Below are 15,669 nucleotides of genomic sequence, written 5' to 3'. Positions count from 1 at the left end.
TCTTCCGTGCGTGCTTTCGCTCCGCTTATTCACGGCGTTAGTTATGAATCCGATGAGGCTGCTAGAGCGGCAAGCAACTCAAAAGGGCTCTCATGCGGATGGCTTTTTCTCCTCCAGCTTATCCCGCCAGTCGCTTGGGGGGTCGGCGTCTTCTTCAGTGAGCGGGTTCGCCGTCGTGTCATACACCAGCTGCACCGCTGTCTCTGCGAAATCGCTCTCCTCCTCAATCACCGTAAACGGGATGTTCTGCTGCAGGTCGTGGAAGGTGGACTGGTCGTAGGCACTAACACAGAGAATAGACACCCCTACAGTGTCATTACGTCCCGCTACGAGCGACTGCAGGAGGTAGTACTCCTCTGTCCGCGGCACCACGTAGTTGATGACAAGGTTAACATATGGGATAAGCGTCTTCCTTGCCAGTTTCGCGTAGTCCTCATTGGTGACGAGTAGGCGTTCGCGAACCCCGTTATCGTTCTCTTCACCATCCTTAAAATCTTGAAGAATCTGCATACGTTCAGCCTTTGGAAGTTCACGATGCAAAAACAGTGGCGTCACACCATTGAAGAACCGTGAAATCTTTTGAGTCACCTTACTCATCTCCATCACACGCTTCTGATCACAGAACATAATAGCCTGAACCCCCCGCAACTGGGCAACTATGTTGGCCACCTTATCCAGTTTGAGGCGGTCATTGTTGACGTTCAAATAGAAGTGGCGAATGTCTTGTTGCTTCTCAAAACGAAAGTAGGAGATAATACTTTTCAACGACGACTCCGAGAGTTCACGTGGGGTCCCTTCGTTCTTGGCATTGCAAGCGGCTAGAAGCTTGGCTGAACGCTGGTTACTCTTCAGTTCATTGATTGTGTACTGCAAACGGTTCCGTTGCTCTTCCTCTTTTTTTACCCCAACATGTGCCAGAATCATCTTCTTTGTCTGCAGGACCGATTGCGGGTCAGAGCCGTACACCCGCAGCTCAAACTTCTCAACATCACTCTCGACGCGCGGAAAGGGCTTGTTGTGTGTGTGATTTTGAGCATGAATCAGCCGGAGACGCTCAGCTTTGTTGCCAAGTAGGAACTTGATGCGCTGCGTAGGAATTTCGCAAATCTCACAGTAGTCTTCCGAGTTGCCAACAGACTCCCTGGATCGATGAGGCCCATGCTCGGCGACTTCCTTTTCATAAACCTCCTTGTCATGACTATAGCGGCAGTGATCGCCAAACTTGCACTCCCCCGTAAAGAAGTGGTTGCATGCACGTTGACGACTGGGGAAGGATGTATTCGTGTCATTGCTGTTGCCGCCAGCACCGCGACCACCACGGCCCCTGCCACGTCCCATGCCACCACCGCGTGAGGAACCACGTGGGAAAGGCAGGCCAACACGGCCCCCATCATCAGTGTTTCGTGGGGGATTTAAGTTGGCAGCTTGTGACTGCTGCCTCTTCTCGTGCGACCCACGGTTTGAAATGGCCTGAATGAGAAGAATCCGCTGCTCATCATCAGGGACGGCCTCACGAAGCTCCTCAGCACTCATTTTACGCAAGTTTACAAGGCGATCAAGCTTCATCTCTCTGAACCTCGGAATTAAATCCGTTAGCTTAAGACGCATCAACAGGGAGTCTACGGCGTTGTTGTTCATGCTTGTGTTGATAGCGTTGTTGTTTGACTCAGTCATTTCTCCTTTTTAAAAAATATATTTCTTTTTTTTTCACTCTCTCTTGCGGCCGTTTTCCTTTCAATGGGAAATAAACAGTGAAGCGGACGGAAAGCCAAAACAAGCAGACGTCACGCAGAGCACATAGGTAAAAACCAAGCCACAAAAAAAAACATTGGTGTTATTTGCTGGTGAAGATGACCAAGCGTGGGAAACGCAGCACCTTCTTCCATTTCCTCCCCACCGATGCACAAGGGAGAAAGACGCACCCCTCCCGTCCAGAGTGCGTTCTTCAGCCACACTGGACACAACCACCCACCCACCCACAGAGAAGTATATATATATATATATAATTACACTCCAACTCCATCCCGCAGCACTGCAGATGTCATGGAGGACTGACTTTCACTTTTCTTCGCTCAAACTTCAACGTCCACTTTAGGTCGTCCACCTCAAGGCGGCTGCCGTAGTTGCCAAAGTCAGCCGCCTCCAACTTCTCATCCACGACAGGGAAGGGTGATTGAACCAGCTTCCACAAGGCATCATGTGACCAACGCATAACGTTTTCACACAGCTGCTGTTTCTCTTCCTTTTTTCTCAGTGACGCGTGGGGGGTGCGCTGACACATAAGCTGCCGCTTTTGATCATACGCGCTGATAAAGGAGGTGATCAACAGTTGAATACAGCCTTGTTCCACAGCAAGAGCTACATTGGCGTTATCAAGCATTGTCAAGGTGGTCAACACAACCGCGCCTCCAAACGCCAATTGGAGTGAGTCTGCTCGCTCTCTCATGACCGCTATGACGTAAGGAATCGATGGACGCAACATCCTACGCGTGTTTCCGTCATTCATGCAAAGCGTACTAATCAAGTCAAAGACGGCAAAAAGTGTATCCTCAGATAAACTCCTATGGCCTTGGAGAATAATAATGCATAAACCGGAAACTCCAAAACGTGTTGCTAATCCCCTGTTTTCCTCCCGCATGCAGCACCGAGCCAGCAACGCCAATACAGCATGAACAGTGGCAACCTGGGCAGGTGAGTTCTCCATTAACTCGACGCAAAGCGACATGCATGTCTCCGTCAAGAGAGGAATGTGGTCCGCCACCTCCAGAGCACGAGCAGCGTTTTGCAAGTCCACTGCAGCGTCCGGTGACGACGTCCCAGACGGAAACGCCATCATGCGGTTAAGCGTGGCCTCAATATCATCCATCAACATGCAACACGTCCCCTTTTAGTATAACCATTTTTTCAGCATCAAATAGAGCAAAGCGAAAAACAAAGGCAAAAAAAAAAACGATGTCCTCACAAATGAGGGTATGCCAATATCCAGCACAGCACAATGCATTTCGTTTGACGCTGCGACAGAAGTAGGAACACACCGAGCGGGGGAGACCACAAAAAAAAAAAGACAAAATACATGAAGAAGACACAAACAACAAAAACTCAAAGGCAAAAAGTTTTTGTCCGTTTGCCTCTCACTGTTCACACGACATCGCGCAGGAATACATCTTTGCCTTCATCATCTCTCCGTTTCCTCAAATATCTACATTGCTTTTTTGGGGGCAGCAGTCCTCGGATATTAGAATAACAATGTCTTGTCTAACCTCCCTCACCAGCTTTTCCGCCTCGCTTACCACCTCCGCACTGCACCGACAATGTTGCAAGCTGAGATGCTTAAGGGTACCAGCCTCTGCGGCAACACGAATAAGCGCGGAACATCCCTCGCTTTGAAGGGGGTTATCATCTAAATTGAGAGTTGTAAGTGCAGAGGTTGCCAACAACCCTTTTGCAATAGCTTCGGCGCCACTGGGCCCAATTCTATTATGGGCTATGATAATTTCCTCAATGGCGTTTTCACCGATAATCCGGCCCACAAGTTGCGCACAGGTGTCATCCAAGCCATCCGAGCTTAAGTTGAAGCGTTTGATAGTGTTATTTACCAGCAATCCCTCTTTGAGAATGTAGCAACTTCCCATTGTTTGAAACTGGTTCCACTCCAAATTTATTTCCCGTAGATCTGCATTGCGCGAAAAAATCTGAGCCAAATCCATCGCGCCAAGATACCCAATTTTGTTAAAGCTAAGATCAAGCGAATACAATTCTGTGTTGTCTATTGCCGCCTCAACAAACTCAGCGACGTGCTGATCACCTAACCCATTCTCACGTAGCAAGAGCGTTTTCAAGATATTCCCGGTGCGAAGTAATTCTGACACCACTGCACCACCTCGAACCGTTTCACCTGGGTCGCGAGCGCCCAATCTGTTCTGACTAAAGTCCAGCGACGTTACTGTTTTTGACTCCGATAGAGATCGCGCTATTTCCATCCCCCCGGTGGGCGTAATGTGGTTTCCGACAAGGGTGAGAGTCTTGATAGAAAGGTTAACGCGTAACGCAGCAGCCAAAGCAATGCTGCCTTTTTTACGAAGACCAAAAAAACTAAGGTCAAGCAATTCTTTTCCATCGTAAATTCTTTGTGCAACACTCTTGGTGGGAAATTTCATGAATGACTCTTTATGCAGATTCTCACATGCATCCAAGTAAGCCAATTTCCCAGAAGGATCATCTTCAGGAGGTTCAAAAACAGGAAACTTGTAGTCATACAATTCTTGCAGCTGCTCCTTGATCAACTGTTCCTTTGTTTTTGTGGGAGCCACTTCCTCATAGGCCACAAGGACGCAGAGCTCCTCAGACTCCTCAGAACCAGCGGAGCTATGCGAGGATGTCATTGTCCCTAATAAATGCATATCGACAAAGAAATTAATAAAAAAAAACAGAGGGGGGAAGAAAAAAATAATAATCTACCAAGAGCACCATCTTCGTTACAAAATTCGGAAATAACAACAACAATAGCAATAACAGAAAAAGAAAATAATCTCAGTGATAGATCAAACATGGCACGCTTAGTCCACATTCTGCAAAATATGATTGTAAATAAATGATGTTGCCGCTTCTAAACCTCCATCTAGATAAACAGCTCCAATCAGAGACTTCACACACCCCGCAGAATAAGGGTCAGGGGTTTGCTGCTTTCCATTCGATGACAGCCACTGTAGTAAACCCGCTGTAGATCTTAGTGTGGACCCCTGAAATAGCTGTACTGAAGCATCTGTGAGCAGCATATCATCCATTTCCCATTGGTATCGCAAGATAGAACTAAGGGTGGCATCCGATAATAAAAATGACATTAATAGGAGTACTTCATCGCGTTTCAGATCTCTAAAAACGTTTACAATCAAACATCCCCCAACATACGCCAGCAAAGCCTCACCTAGAGAAGTTGTTGCACTCATTGTTGAGGTCACCGCGTCAGGTGTGGTAAAACTAGGATGTATAAAGGCACGCATATAGAGAACATGATGCTGTCGTTGAAGTTCAGGAAATTGTTTTTGAAGTCTTCTTGAAAGCTCCGCAGCCCATCTAGGAGGCGGAGCAAAGGACAAGGAGTGAAGTGGTGGCGATGGTGAAGCTAGAAGCGCACTCAGTTTCACAAGATCCTTCCGTTTTTCCGTCAAAGCAGAGACAATATTTACAAGACTTTCTGAGGAGGACACAAAAGATGTGCGCCTCATGACTAGCAAAACTATACAATCTCATTTAAAAAGAGAGAGCAAAATGCATCCGCACATAAAAAAAGGAACAATAGAGTAACAATCATCAAGCAAGAAAAAAAAAGCAATAATAAGAATAATAAATATTACTTTAATCTATCTATACTCACAGTTCATCCACATTGGTTCTCTATTCTTCTTATTTGGGAGTTGATGTCTCAATATAGTTTACATGCAAACAAAATCGGTTTTAATAAAACAACAACAACATATGCATAGTCAGATAGCAATAATAATATTCAAAAAGAGTTTCAAATGCATAAAATAGCTACACCATCAGAAGGGCTGCAAGTCTCTTCTTCATCGCCAAATCACTCTCATTTTTTAATTCTACAGGTGTTCTGCCTCGAGGAGTCTTGAATGGGTCCATAAAGGTAGATCTATAAGATGATACAGAGCGCTCCACCTCCGGAAGTTTTGACCACAGGCGCGGCGAAATTTGTTCTGATGAACGAAATTCTGATTCGGGACACTCTTTACCCAAATAAAGATTATTAGAAGATGCATCAGGCACGAGATAAATACTTTTGGGTGAATATGAAGGGATAGTCTGACGCATCAAACACATTTGTCGTCCTATTTTTCGGTTAAGTTCGTCACTTTGTATGTCTTCTTCAATGGAAGTAGCACGCCGAAAATCGGGCGTTAAATCATTAAGCGCTTTCTTGAGTGGCAATTTTCCCGTTGTTGCGTCTTTACTTTCACGGTCGCGATAGACAGTATGCTCCACAGGTGACTTTCGCCGCATTTCGATTGCCTGCGCGCTTGGTCGACCATGCGACGCGGAAACTCTGGATCCAGGATTTAAAGAAGAAAAAGAAGACACGGAAGCGTTATGACGCCTCTGTGTCGCATCGATAAGATCTTTTAATCTATCCTCTTCGAGGGTTTGTTTCATCCAAAAACGCAACAGGCGCCGTTCCCCCACTTCCTGTTCAACAACAGCTTCACGTGATTTATATTTCAATTCGAGAAGTTCCAATCCTGACAAGCGAATGGCCTCTAAATCAATAATAGAGGCAATTTTGTCTTCCAAACTCTTAAATTTTGTCATCGCCTCAGTTGAAATTTCTGCCCGGCACTGTATCTCTTCTGCACATAGTAGATTCAAGGCCAATCTCACTATAGGTTTTATAGTTGACGTGATAATAACCTTTGCATCCTCCTTCATAGCAGCTTGATGCATCCTAACGCTACGGTTCCTTTGTACATTCTCGCGTTGTTTCGCCCAATCAAATCTTTTAGATGCCGTTTTTCCCATGCTGCTGATCGGCTGACGATTGGCTCTTGTTGGCGAATACATTGACGATGGTGTAGGCGAACGCATATTTGAACCTAAAGGCATTAATTGAGGGTTCGAACGTGCAGCAACATTTTGTAATGTACGAGTAACTGGAGGTTTGTTACTATCAAAACCTCGATAAAGCTGCATATGCGATGCCACAGGCTTGGTACCCAATAAGGGAGCAGTTTTTTGCCCAATAGGAGCATGTTTTTGGCTCATATTCAGGCTCAGATTTTCTCGTGGTTCTGACGAAAACCGACATTTTTGATTTGGCTTAGATACTGATACAAGACCAAGACGCCTCTCTCGGTCGATCCGTCGTTGTTCCAACGCTGCCGCATTCGCCGTCTTTGAGCATGTGTGCCCCATAAGGGAAAAAAAAACTAAGCTAAAAAAATCTAATAAAAATCCAATTTCCCGTATTTGATTTGTAAAGAGAGAGATAGAAGGAAACAAAAAAGTAACAAAAACAATTGCATTTGAGAAACTTGCCATCTCTTTTAAATTATTACTGTTAATTATATCACTACTTGTACAAAATATCAATTACACATTTTTTTTTTGTGTGGTTGTTTTCAACCATTGCGTACATAACACAATATATACGCCAGTCGGTAGTTTGGCTCTTCGGCCTCAGAGACACTTTCATCACTGAGTGAATACCAGACACCATCAGCACCAAGACAGTCCGCTGTATAATGTCCTCCATGTATATTTCCACGATGATTAACGATTCCCACAAGAGTGTAAATCATATTTTTCACAGGAAAACACATAAAAGAAGACATATTTAATTTCTTCTGAAAAACCACAGGTATTTCAATTTTGTTTGAAAAATCACCATAATGACGAAAACGTTTAATTGTCAAAAACAAAATCCTAGGTAATGAATATAACAAAAGTTGCTTTGAAGCATGAACTTGTTTTTTGCAGGAAGGACATGAATATAGTGAGTCTCCATCAAGAATTTCCTCCTTGCAATATGCTTTTAAACAATCCTCAATGCTTACCTGACCCTCAAAAAAAGGAATGGGGACTTCCAACCCTAATGAGGGAGTAAACGATCTACTAATTTGATGACACAAAGGGCATAAAAGCGAACTTCTCTCTTGAAACGCACATTCGTTTACAATCACCGAATTATTTTGATTTTTATAATCATACCAGTTGCGTTCCGATATCTCCATGTCACTCCCCTTTGTTGTATCCGCATCAGAAACTTCATGAACGATCTTTTTCCTATCATTCAAACCGTTATGAATATTATCCAATAAAACCCGAAGAAACTCATTTGCATCTTGCTGTGAGTAACCTTGAAATGAGCTATAAAGGGCATCAATAGAATCCTTAAAATACGATGTACTAACAGGAGTAGAAGCATCAGTTCGACGTAGTTCACGCAGCACATAACTGAAGGAATTCACAAGCCTTAGTTCTCCCTTAGGAGCGTTGACAATGTCCTTCGCGTAATCATCTCTAAGAAAATATGCCCCCAACGGTGTCACAGAAAGCATTTGAGTAACACTGTTTATATAGCAAGTGTTTCCCAGATTTACCATTCCCCGTCTAGGACTAGAGACAGAAAAAGAACCGGAATTAAATTTCCAAACAAGATAGGCGTTAGGTGATACATTTGATATCTTTCTAGGGGGAGCTATGTGATTATTGGGAACCGTAACCAGTTCATTATGAGAATCGGACCAATAAGGTTCAATGGTTTTCTGCTTTTTAGAAAATGGTACATCTATTTTTGTATCTTTTAGCCTTTTCAGTACGTCATCAACCACAGTTTTCTCTTTCATCAAAAGTTCCTGTTGTCGTCTAGCATGTTTATCCTCCAATGATTCTGGCTCAGCTTCATCGGGAAGAAGCTGCTGTTCAACAATACGTTTTCTTTCTTCCTCGCGCTGCCTGATCCTTTGTATCATTTGTGCATGACATTGCACCAACTCATGTTTGTCCAGCTTTTCGATAGAGTTTAGGGATTTTTTCAGTTGTTGCTTTACATCACTCGATTGCTTGTCTAGCTTGGCCTTTTCAATAATCAAAATACATCTGAGAAAATAGAAGAAAGCAATATCAAAGGCTCCAGCTTTCATCTCCCTATTCGCCTGTTCGTTAACCTCTTTGCACACACGTAAGTGCTCTGCAGGCGAACGATCCGGAACAGAAAAAACGTCTGCATGATGAAATATTGTTTTTCTAAATTCCTCGTATGTGCACTCAGAATCTAACTGAAAGCAGGACATCAAGTTCTCCTGGGATAGTAACTGCAACGCCTCAAACGGAGGGGAAAACAATAACTAGAGAGAATATCCTTTGCTAAACTGAAACAAGTGAATCTCTCTATCCAGTATGATTGCGTTAAGGTTTGGACAAGTGAGAAAAGATTGAACACATTATAGAAGGACTCATACACAACTGAATATTTCCCAAATGTACCACTTCCACTCTCAAAATATCAATACTAAAAGTAGTGCCAGTAAAAACTAAATACAATAAAATAAGGAGCTTCCCTTTAAGCGGGGGCGCTGCCCGCGACATCGAAACACAGATAAAATAACATATCCCCCCCTTGATTTCCCTCCCATACCTCCGCGCTCCGAGCCGCCATAGCACAAACGCAGCCACAAAAATCACGGGCAAAAAACCAAACCGGTCAGCTATAAAGAAGAAAAAACAGGGCCCTGGCTTCCGCCGGGGGCAGGTTTGCCCCGGCGGAAGCGTTGCGGCGGGCTGGGGGCGATCCGGGGGAAGCCGCCACTTTTTTTTCTATTCTTTACGGAGGTTGTTTTGTGTTCGGTTGTGAATTATCTTCCACTCTTGACTTTTTAGTCTATTTTTTCAGCGGTGTTGCCCCTCTTCTTTTTTTTGTCATTGTTTTTTGTTTCTTTCAAGGTTGCTCTCTTTTTAGCTGTAGGGAATTTGACTGAACAACGGCGTCGACAACGGATATAAAATAGTAGTTGGGTAATGGTGCGCTTTATGGTATCTGCCTTAGTTGCTGCTGGTTTTGCTGCAATAGTATTGATGCAGAATTTTGTTCTTCAGAATTCACGGGCCAATTTCCTGTGGGTTGGAGGTTTTGTTTCCTTGGGTGAGACATTGATGTTTGTGGCGCAGGGTCCGGAAAACACAAAAGGCATCTATAAATGTAGTCTGTTACAATGTTTTTATGGGATTATAATGGGAACTGTTAGAGCCTACATTTGTGGTTTGTTATTATGGTGCTTAAAAGAAATGGGACCTCTTTTTTCAGTATTATTTTACTGTGCTTTTGCACTTCTAAGAAATTTTATGCGAACCGATAATTTGAAGCATTTGAGGCTTTGGTTTGGATGTGCTGTATTCAGTGTACTTCTTTTGTACGTGGGACTTTTTATTGAAAAAGGTGGAGATGTTTGTCGTATCACTCTTGCTTTCGCTGGATTAGGTGTGCTCTTGTTTCTGGCACATTTTTTTGAGGCGAATTGCCCAATGAAAAATAGGTTTTGGCAGATGGTTTTTGAAAAACTGATTGCTTCTATAGAGTTGTCTATTTGTGGTTGGCTGTACTATTCAAGTGATACAGCATCTGATTTTTCATATACATGGCTTTTGTTTCCTTTGCTTTCAGTTATCTCGGGATGTGGGAAAACAATTTATGATTTAAGTGTGGGAGCAGCAATTGTGCCGTTTGATACAAATGAGGTTTTGGTGTTTATTTTGAAGGGTTGTTTTGTGAGTTTGTTTTTGGGGGGTTTTGAGTTGGGTGATTTTATTGTAATGATCAGTACATTCACTTTTTTAATTTGCTCTTTGAAGGCGATGCATTGTAGTAGTATATTGCCGTCATTGGAGCCATCAAATTTTGTTTTACCAAAGCATAAAAATGGTTTAACGTATGTTGGTGGCGCGCTTCTCTTTTTTTTTACAAGTGAACGCGAGAGGAAGTTGGGCATTTTTTTCCTCCTTACGTTAGTTGTGATGGTTCTTGAATTGATTTATGGCATTTCTGCTAATTCTCTGGGTTTAGTTTCGGATTCTTTCCATATGTTGTTGGACTCTGTATCAATTGCAGTTGGCTTAGTTACAGAGTTTGCTTCATCTTTCCCTGGTGATAAAAAGACACATCCATTTGGTTATGCTCGGTATAGAGTCTTGGGTGGATTTATTAATGCAGTGCTTTTACTTTTTATAGCATTGTTTGTTGTTATTGAATCAATTGAACGACTACTGTGTCCCCCCGATATACACGCTGCTTATTTAATACATGTAGCTTTTATTGGCTTGATTTTAAATCTTATAGGCGTTGTGTTTTTTCACGGCGCGGATGGTCACTCACATTCTCATGATGGATGTTCTCGCTCTGTGGACCACAATTTGAGAGGAATTTATTTGCATATACTGGCAGATTTGGTGGGTAGTATAAATGTTATGATATCAAGTATATTATTGAGTCTTAAAGGTTGGAAAATTGCTGATCCACTTTGCAGTCTTGTAAGTTGTGTGTTTATAGCTGTTTCAGCCTTTCCTCTTTTAGAAGAAACAGGAAAGATACTTCTTTTGTCTGGACATCCGTATGATCAAGAGATATTTTTTCAAAAAGCAATTGCTGGTATTGAGGACATCGCATATGTTAATTCAGTAGAAAACATTTTTGCATGGCCTCATTCTACTGCGCCCAATGAATCAGCATATTGCGCAATAAGGTTATCTGTGCATGCTCAAGCCAATCATAACCAAATACGTCTCTCTGTGAGACAATTCATGAAAGAGTTCTTTAGGGGGGAAACAGGTTCAACTCATTTGAGTGTAATTGTCCATATAGAATAGTGGTTGGACAAAAGATGAAGAAGTGAGGAAAGTGAAGAAAAGTCATTTGTAATCCGCATTATTATTATTATTATTTCATTGGCGGCATGTGTAGTATCCTTACCCCTTTGTAATGAATTCTTTGCATTATTACTATTGGTTATATGACATTTAGGGAAATATGATATATATATATATATAATAATATTGTATTTCTTTGATTGGAATACGTTTTTCAAAAAAAAACGTAAGTAAATTCATATCAATGTCTGCTTTGGGGCTTTGCTTGCAGAAACAAAATTATTCTTGTTGACAGTAGCAACAAGAAGGAAATAGAACGAAATTGGGAATTCTTGATATACGTTTGCTTTTTTTTTATGTGTGTGTTGATGTGTATTCTAGAGATTAACTTAAAACCACAAATAAGAAACAAAATCTAACAATGCTTTTTGCAAATCAAGCACAACAGGTGCTTCGGGAGGGAGCCTCGGAGGAGAAGGGCGAGCGTGCACGCTTGATGAATATTATGGGTGCCATATCTGTTGCGGATATCGTAAAAACTACATTGGGTCCCAAAGGTATGGATAAAATTCTTCAAGGCATGGATCGCACTCAAAGCGTTCGTGTAACCAACGACGGAGCCACTATTCTCAAGTCGCTTTTTATGGATAATCCTGCTGGGAAGATTCTCATTGACATGAGCAAAACCCAGGATGATGAAGTTGGCGATGGCACAACTAGTGTAACTGTACTTGCCGGTGAACTTCTCCGCAATGCTGAAAAGCTTCTTGATCAGTCTATTCACCCACAAACTATCATTGAAGGTTATCGCCTTGCTACTCAGGTGGCTCGTGAGGCTCTTGTTGCTTCATCTGAAGATCACGGTGATGATGAAAAAATGTTTTACGAGGATCTTTTGCGCATTGCAACAACGACTTTGAGTTCCAAAATTATTACAGTGGAAAAGGAACATTTTGCAAAACTTTGTGTGGATGCCGTGTTACGGTTGAAGGGAAGTGGGAACCTTGAAATGATTAACATTATGAAGAAACTTGGAGGAACTCTTTGTGACAGCTATCTTGAACCCGGCTTCCTGTTGGATAAAAAAATTGGGATTGGTCAACCTCACTACCTTGAAAACGCAAAGATATTGGTCGCTAATACTCCCATGGATACTGATAAAATTAAGATTTTTGGAGCCAAGGTTCGGGTTGATAGTGTAGCACAGCTTGCAGAGGTGGAGGCCTCAGAAAAGGAAAAGATGAAAAACAAATGTATGAAAATTATTAAACATGACATTAATTGTTTTATCAACCGCCAGCTGATCTATAATTATCCAGAAGAAATTTTTGCTCAGCATGGTATTATGGCTATTGAGCATGCAGACTTTGAAGGAATTGAGCGACTTGCCAAAGCCCTTGGTGCTGATGTGCTTTCACAATTTGATGAAACAGAAAATGTGAAATATGGGTTTGCACAAAAAATTGATGAGGTCATGATTGGAGAGAGTACAGTTATTCGCTTTTCTGGACTTCCCCAAGGTGAGGCATGTACTATTGTTATTCGTGGCACATCGAAGCACATTTTGGATGAAGCGGAACGTTCTATACATGATGCACTTTGTGTTATTTCACAAACAATTAATGAGACCCGGACAGTTTTGGGAGCAGGCTGCTCGGAGTTTGTGATGGCACGAGCTGTAGAGGAAAAGGCTAAAACAACGCCAGGTAAGAAACAGCTTGCAATGCTTGCCTTTGCCAATGCTCTTCGCACTCTGCCAGCTATCATTGCTGATAATGCCGGTCTAGACAGTAATGACCTGGTTACACGTTTACAGGCGGAACATTACCAAGGTCGTAATACCTTTGGTATTGATGTTGTCAAGGGTGATGTGGCAGATGTGAAGGCTCTCGGCATCACAGAATCATTTAAGGTAAAGAGTTCGGTATTGGGCTATGCTTCAGAGGCTGCAGAAATGATTCTTCGCGTGGATGATGTCCTCCGAGCTGTTCCACGCAAGCGAACTCAATAGAGACGGATCTTTCCCTTTTGGCGCTTTCCTATCATAACGTGAACAACAATTCAATTGCTTCATGAGGAAACGTTGGGCCTCGTTTTTACGAGGGTAAGTGCGCTCTGGTTGTTTAGTTTTTTTTTTTATAAAAAAATATTTTGGCTCTTTTTTTAAAAAAAAAGACACCGTAAGCTTTTTGTGAGTTAATGATAGATATGAAAGAGGAAGGAAGGAAAAGGAAAAAAACGGGAATTGGCAAAACAAAGAAACAAACAAGAGCACATAAATCTATGTTTATTTATGATGGTAGTTTCTTACCTTTATTATTTTCTCGTCGTACTTCTCTATTTTTACGGATGCATAACCTAATCTACGTTTTTTTTTTCTGTGGATGTATGGCTGTATGTGTGTGTGTGAGAGGAAATCTCAGTAACGTTTTATCTTTTGTTATTATTATTTGGTGGTGGTGGGGCGGGGGGCGGGGGGGGTAAGAAAAAAGTCGAAAGGAAACTATATATATATATATATATAAAGGGCTGTGTACGCAACGATAACAACAAAGACGATCACCGAAATACTTCAAGGGTTGGTCTTTTGAGAAGATGAGCGCTAAATACAGTGCATCGGAGAAAGTTTCCGGAACACAGAAAAAGGATGCTGCAGTGCCTGCCAATGTCAATGCCGACATCACGAAGGTGAAGATATGTTCTGGGCATACGAGGCCTATTTGCCACATTAACTACAGCGATATCATTGATGGAACGTTTTGGTTTGTTACTTCTTGCCACGATGCCAAACCCATGCTGCGCAATGGTGAGACGGGTGACTGGGTTGGCACCTTTGAGGGCCATAAAGGTGCGGTTTACTGTTCCGTCTTCAACAAAGATGCAACACGTTTGGTGACAGGGAGCGGTGATTATTCGTCAGTGATATGGAATGCAATTACCGGGGAAAAACTGCACACGTGGAGCCATCCAAAATACATAAAGTCCTGTGACTGGATGGAAAATAAAATTGCTACGGGGTGCTTCGATGGTTTAGTCCGTATTTTTGACGCCAATGATTACAATGCAGAGCCACTTAGCTTTGACATTCCAGAAAAGATTAATCAGGTGAAATCAACGTACTTTATTGACCCCACAACGATGGTAACGGCGAGCGAAACAGTCATTATGAAGTGGGACCTTCGTGATACATCTCGGCCCTACCTACGGAAAGAGATCCTAGATCTTAATTTTCTCGAGTACACTCATCGCAATTCCATTGTCGCAGCCCATGATAAAAGTATTTCCTTCATTGATACCACCACGTTAGAAATAAAAAGTTCCTTCACTACCAACGAAGACGTGAAGTGCGCATCGCTTTCACCTAATGGGCAGAATGTGGCGGCTGGCTCGAAGCTCAAGGCAAAAGAATTTACACTCGATGGTGCTGAGCTAGAATCCCACAGAGGTCATCACGGACCCATCTTCCACATTCGTTGGGCACCCGATGGAAAGTCCTTCACCTCGGGCGCGGAGGATGGCATGGCACGCATTTGGCCTTCACATGACATCATTCAAGCATACGACGGAGATAATTAAATGTGCTCGGGTAGCCAAGAAAAAGGGAAAAAGAACAAAAAAAAAACGAACTTCAAAAAAACAAAAAAAAAGAATATAAAAGCATGAACAGCTTTTTTTGACATACGCCTCAACCCCAAACTTTTTTTTTTGCAACAGCCATAGAGGACAAAAACAAAAAGGTGAAGGATGATTTTGTACTCACTTCGACACCCAAAGTTTGGAGTGCGTGTTCTAGTCATGTTATGCCCAACAACTCCATTACAAACAAATCACACGTACTCAAAATTCTATCTATCCTACAACATGTTTTTGCCTCACACTACAAACGAAGAAAACCTAACCCTATTCCAACAAAGAAACATGTCCAACGATGCTGCTGCTGTGGCTGTTGCTTCGCCCGTGAAGAAGGCCTCACCCCGGAAGGCTTCCCCGAAGAAGTCGGCTGCGAAGAAGACCGTTAAGAGGACTGCTCCAAGGAAGGTGGCCAAGAAGCCAGCCACCAAGAAGCCAGCTACCAAGAAGCCATCTGCAAAGAAACCGGCCACCAAGAAGGCGGCGGCGAAGAAGCCCGTGGCGAAGAAGGCGGCCAGGAAGGCTCCCAGGAAGGCAGTGAAGAAGGCGCCGAAGAAGAAGTAGAGTCTTTCCTTTTTGTCCAGCGGTATCGCCCTGCGGGTCGTCTCTCCGGTGCACCTGACAGCCGAAGTGGTGCTCTTCTGACTTGTGGGGGCGTGTGCTGTACATTGCCCA

General features: G+C 42.9%; 10 protein-coding genes across 10 annotated transcripts, besides 7 other annotated features; 4 read left to right on the top strand and 6 right to left on the bottom strand.

Annotated features, from left to right (window-relative positions):
* Nucleotides 1-90: 90 nt before the first annotated feature.
* TraAM80_05207 (uncharacterized protein) lies at nucleotides 91-1,638 on the bottom strand (the record flags this gene model as incomplete). Its single annotated transcript, XM_029382097.1, has 1 exon — nucleotides 91-1,638. The coding sequence occupies one exon, from the start codon at nucleotides 1,636-1,638 to the stop codon at nucleotides 91-93; it is 1,548 nt and encodes a 515-aa protein (XP_029238020.1).
* Nucleotides 1,639-1,958: 320 nt separating this feature from the next.
* Nucleotides 1,959-1,980: a microsatellite.
* A 7-nt stretch (nucleotides 1,981-1,987) lies between these two features.
* Nucleotides 1,988-2,005: a microsatellite.
* Nucleotides 2,006-2,041: 36 nt separating this feature from the next.
* On the bottom strand, nucleotides 2,042-2,872 carry TraAM80_05206 (uncharacterized protein; the record flags this gene model as incomplete). Its single annotated transcript, XM_029382096.1, has 1 exon — nucleotides 2,042-2,872. One exon carries the CDS (start codon nucleotides 2,870-2,872, stop codon nucleotides 2,042-2,044), a length of 831 nt encoding a protein of 276 aa, XP_029238019.1.
* A 319-nt stretch (nucleotides 2,873-3,191) lies between these two features.
* TraAM80_05205 (putative leucine-richprotein) lies at nucleotides 3,192-4,382 on the bottom strand (the record flags this gene model as incomplete). The annotated part of the gene is made up of 1 exon (XM_029382095.1): nucleotides 3,192-4,382. One exon carries the CDS (start codon nucleotides 4,380-4,382, stop codon nucleotides 3,192-3,194), a length of 1,191 nt encoding a protein of 396 aa, XP_029238018.1.
* A 107-nt stretch (nucleotides 4,383-4,489) lies between these two features.
* Nucleotides 4,490-4,528: a microsatellite.
* Nucleotides 4,529-4,556: 28 nt separating this feature from the next.
* Nucleotides 4,557-5,225, bottom strand: TraAM80_05204 (ribonuclease III; the record flags this gene model as incomplete). Its single annotated transcript, XM_029382094.1, has 1 exon — nucleotides 4,557-5,225. The coding sequence occupies one exon, from the start codon at nucleotides 5,223-5,225 to the stop codon at nucleotides 4,557-4,559; it is 669 nt and encodes a 222-aa protein (XP_029238017.1).
* Nucleotides 5,226-5,532: 307 nt separating this feature from the next.
* TraAM80_05203 (uncharacterized protein) lies at nucleotides 5,533-6,918 on the bottom strand (the record flags this gene model as incomplete). Its single annotated transcript, XM_029382093.1, has 1 exon — nucleotides 5,533-6,918. One exon carries the CDS (start codon nucleotides 6,916-6,918, stop codon nucleotides 5,533-5,535), a length of 1,386 nt encoding a protein of 461 aa, XP_029238016.1.
* Nucleotides 6,919-7,124: 206 nt separating this feature from the next.
* Nucleotides 7,125-8,798, bottom strand: TraAM80_05202 (ubiquitin hydrolase; the record flags this gene model as incomplete). The annotated part of the gene is made up of 1 exon (XM_029382092.1): nucleotides 7,125-8,798. One exon carries the CDS (start codon nucleotides 8,796-8,798, stop codon nucleotides 7,125-7,127), a length of 1,674 nt encoding a protein of 557 aa, XP_029238015.1.
* Nucleotides 8,799-9,522: 724 nt separating this feature from the next.
* On the top strand, nucleotides 9,523-11,364 carry TraAM80_05201 (putative cation transporter protein; the record flags this gene model as incomplete). The annotated part of the gene is made up of 1 exon (XM_029382091.1): nucleotides 9,523-11,364. One exon carries the CDS (start codon nucleotides 9,523-9,525, stop codon nucleotides 11,362-11,364), a length of 1,842 nt encoding a protein of 613 aa, XP_029238014.1.
* A 57-nt stretch (nucleotides 11,365-11,421) lies between these two features.
* Nucleotides 11,422-11,439: a microsatellite.
* An 83-nt stretch (nucleotides 11,440-11,522) lies between these two features.
* Nucleotides 11,523-11,551: a microsatellite.
* Nucleotides 11,552-11,785: 234 nt separating this feature from the next.
* Nucleotides 11,786-13,375, top strand: TraAM80_05200 (T-complex protein 1 subunit beta; the record flags this gene model as incomplete). Its single annotated transcript, XM_029382090.1, has 1 exon — nucleotides 11,786-13,375. The coding sequence occupies one exon, from the start codon at nucleotides 11,786-11,788 to the stop codon at nucleotides 13,373-13,375; it is 1,590 nt and encodes a 529-aa protein (XP_029238013.1).
* A 441-nt stretch (nucleotides 13,376-13,816) lies between these two features.
* Nucleotides 13,817-13,845: a microsatellite.
* Nucleotides 13,846-13,868: 23 nt separating this feature from the next.
* Nucleotides 13,869-13,888: a microsatellite.
* Nucleotides 13,889-13,959: 71 nt separating this feature from the next.
* TraAM80_05199 (putative eukaryotic translation initiation factor 3 subunit) lies at nucleotides 13,960-14,940 on the top strand (the record flags this gene model as incomplete). Its single annotated transcript, XM_029382089.1, has 1 exon — nucleotides 13,960-14,940. One exon carries the CDS (start codon nucleotides 13,960-13,962, stop codon nucleotides 14,938-14,940), a length of 981 nt encoding a protein of 326 aa, XP_029238012.1.
* A 168-nt stretch (nucleotides 14,941-15,108) lies between these two features.
* On the top strand, nucleotides 15,109-15,558 carry TraAM80_05198 (uncharacterized protein; the record flags this gene model as incomplete). The annotated part of the gene is made up of 1 exon (XM_029382088.1): nucleotides 15,109-15,558. One exon carries the CDS (start codon nucleotides 15,109-15,111, stop codon nucleotides 15,556-15,558), a length of 450 nt encoding a protein of 149 aa, XP_029238011.1.
* Nucleotides 15,559-15,669: the final 111 nt, after the last annotated feature.

Source organism: Trypanosoma rangeli (assembly GCF_003719475.1).
Source record: "Trypanosoma rangeli strain AM80 chromosome Unknown Tra_15.4_contig_00165, whole genome shotgun sequence".
In the NCBI taxonomy this organism is placed as follows: Eukaryota; Euglenozoa; class Kinetoplastea; order Trypanosomatida; family Trypanosomatidae; genus Trypanosoma; species Trypanosoma rangeli.
The sequence above is the reverse complement of the archived record's forward strand: the minus strand, read 5'-3'. Positions and strand labels throughout refer to the sequence as shown.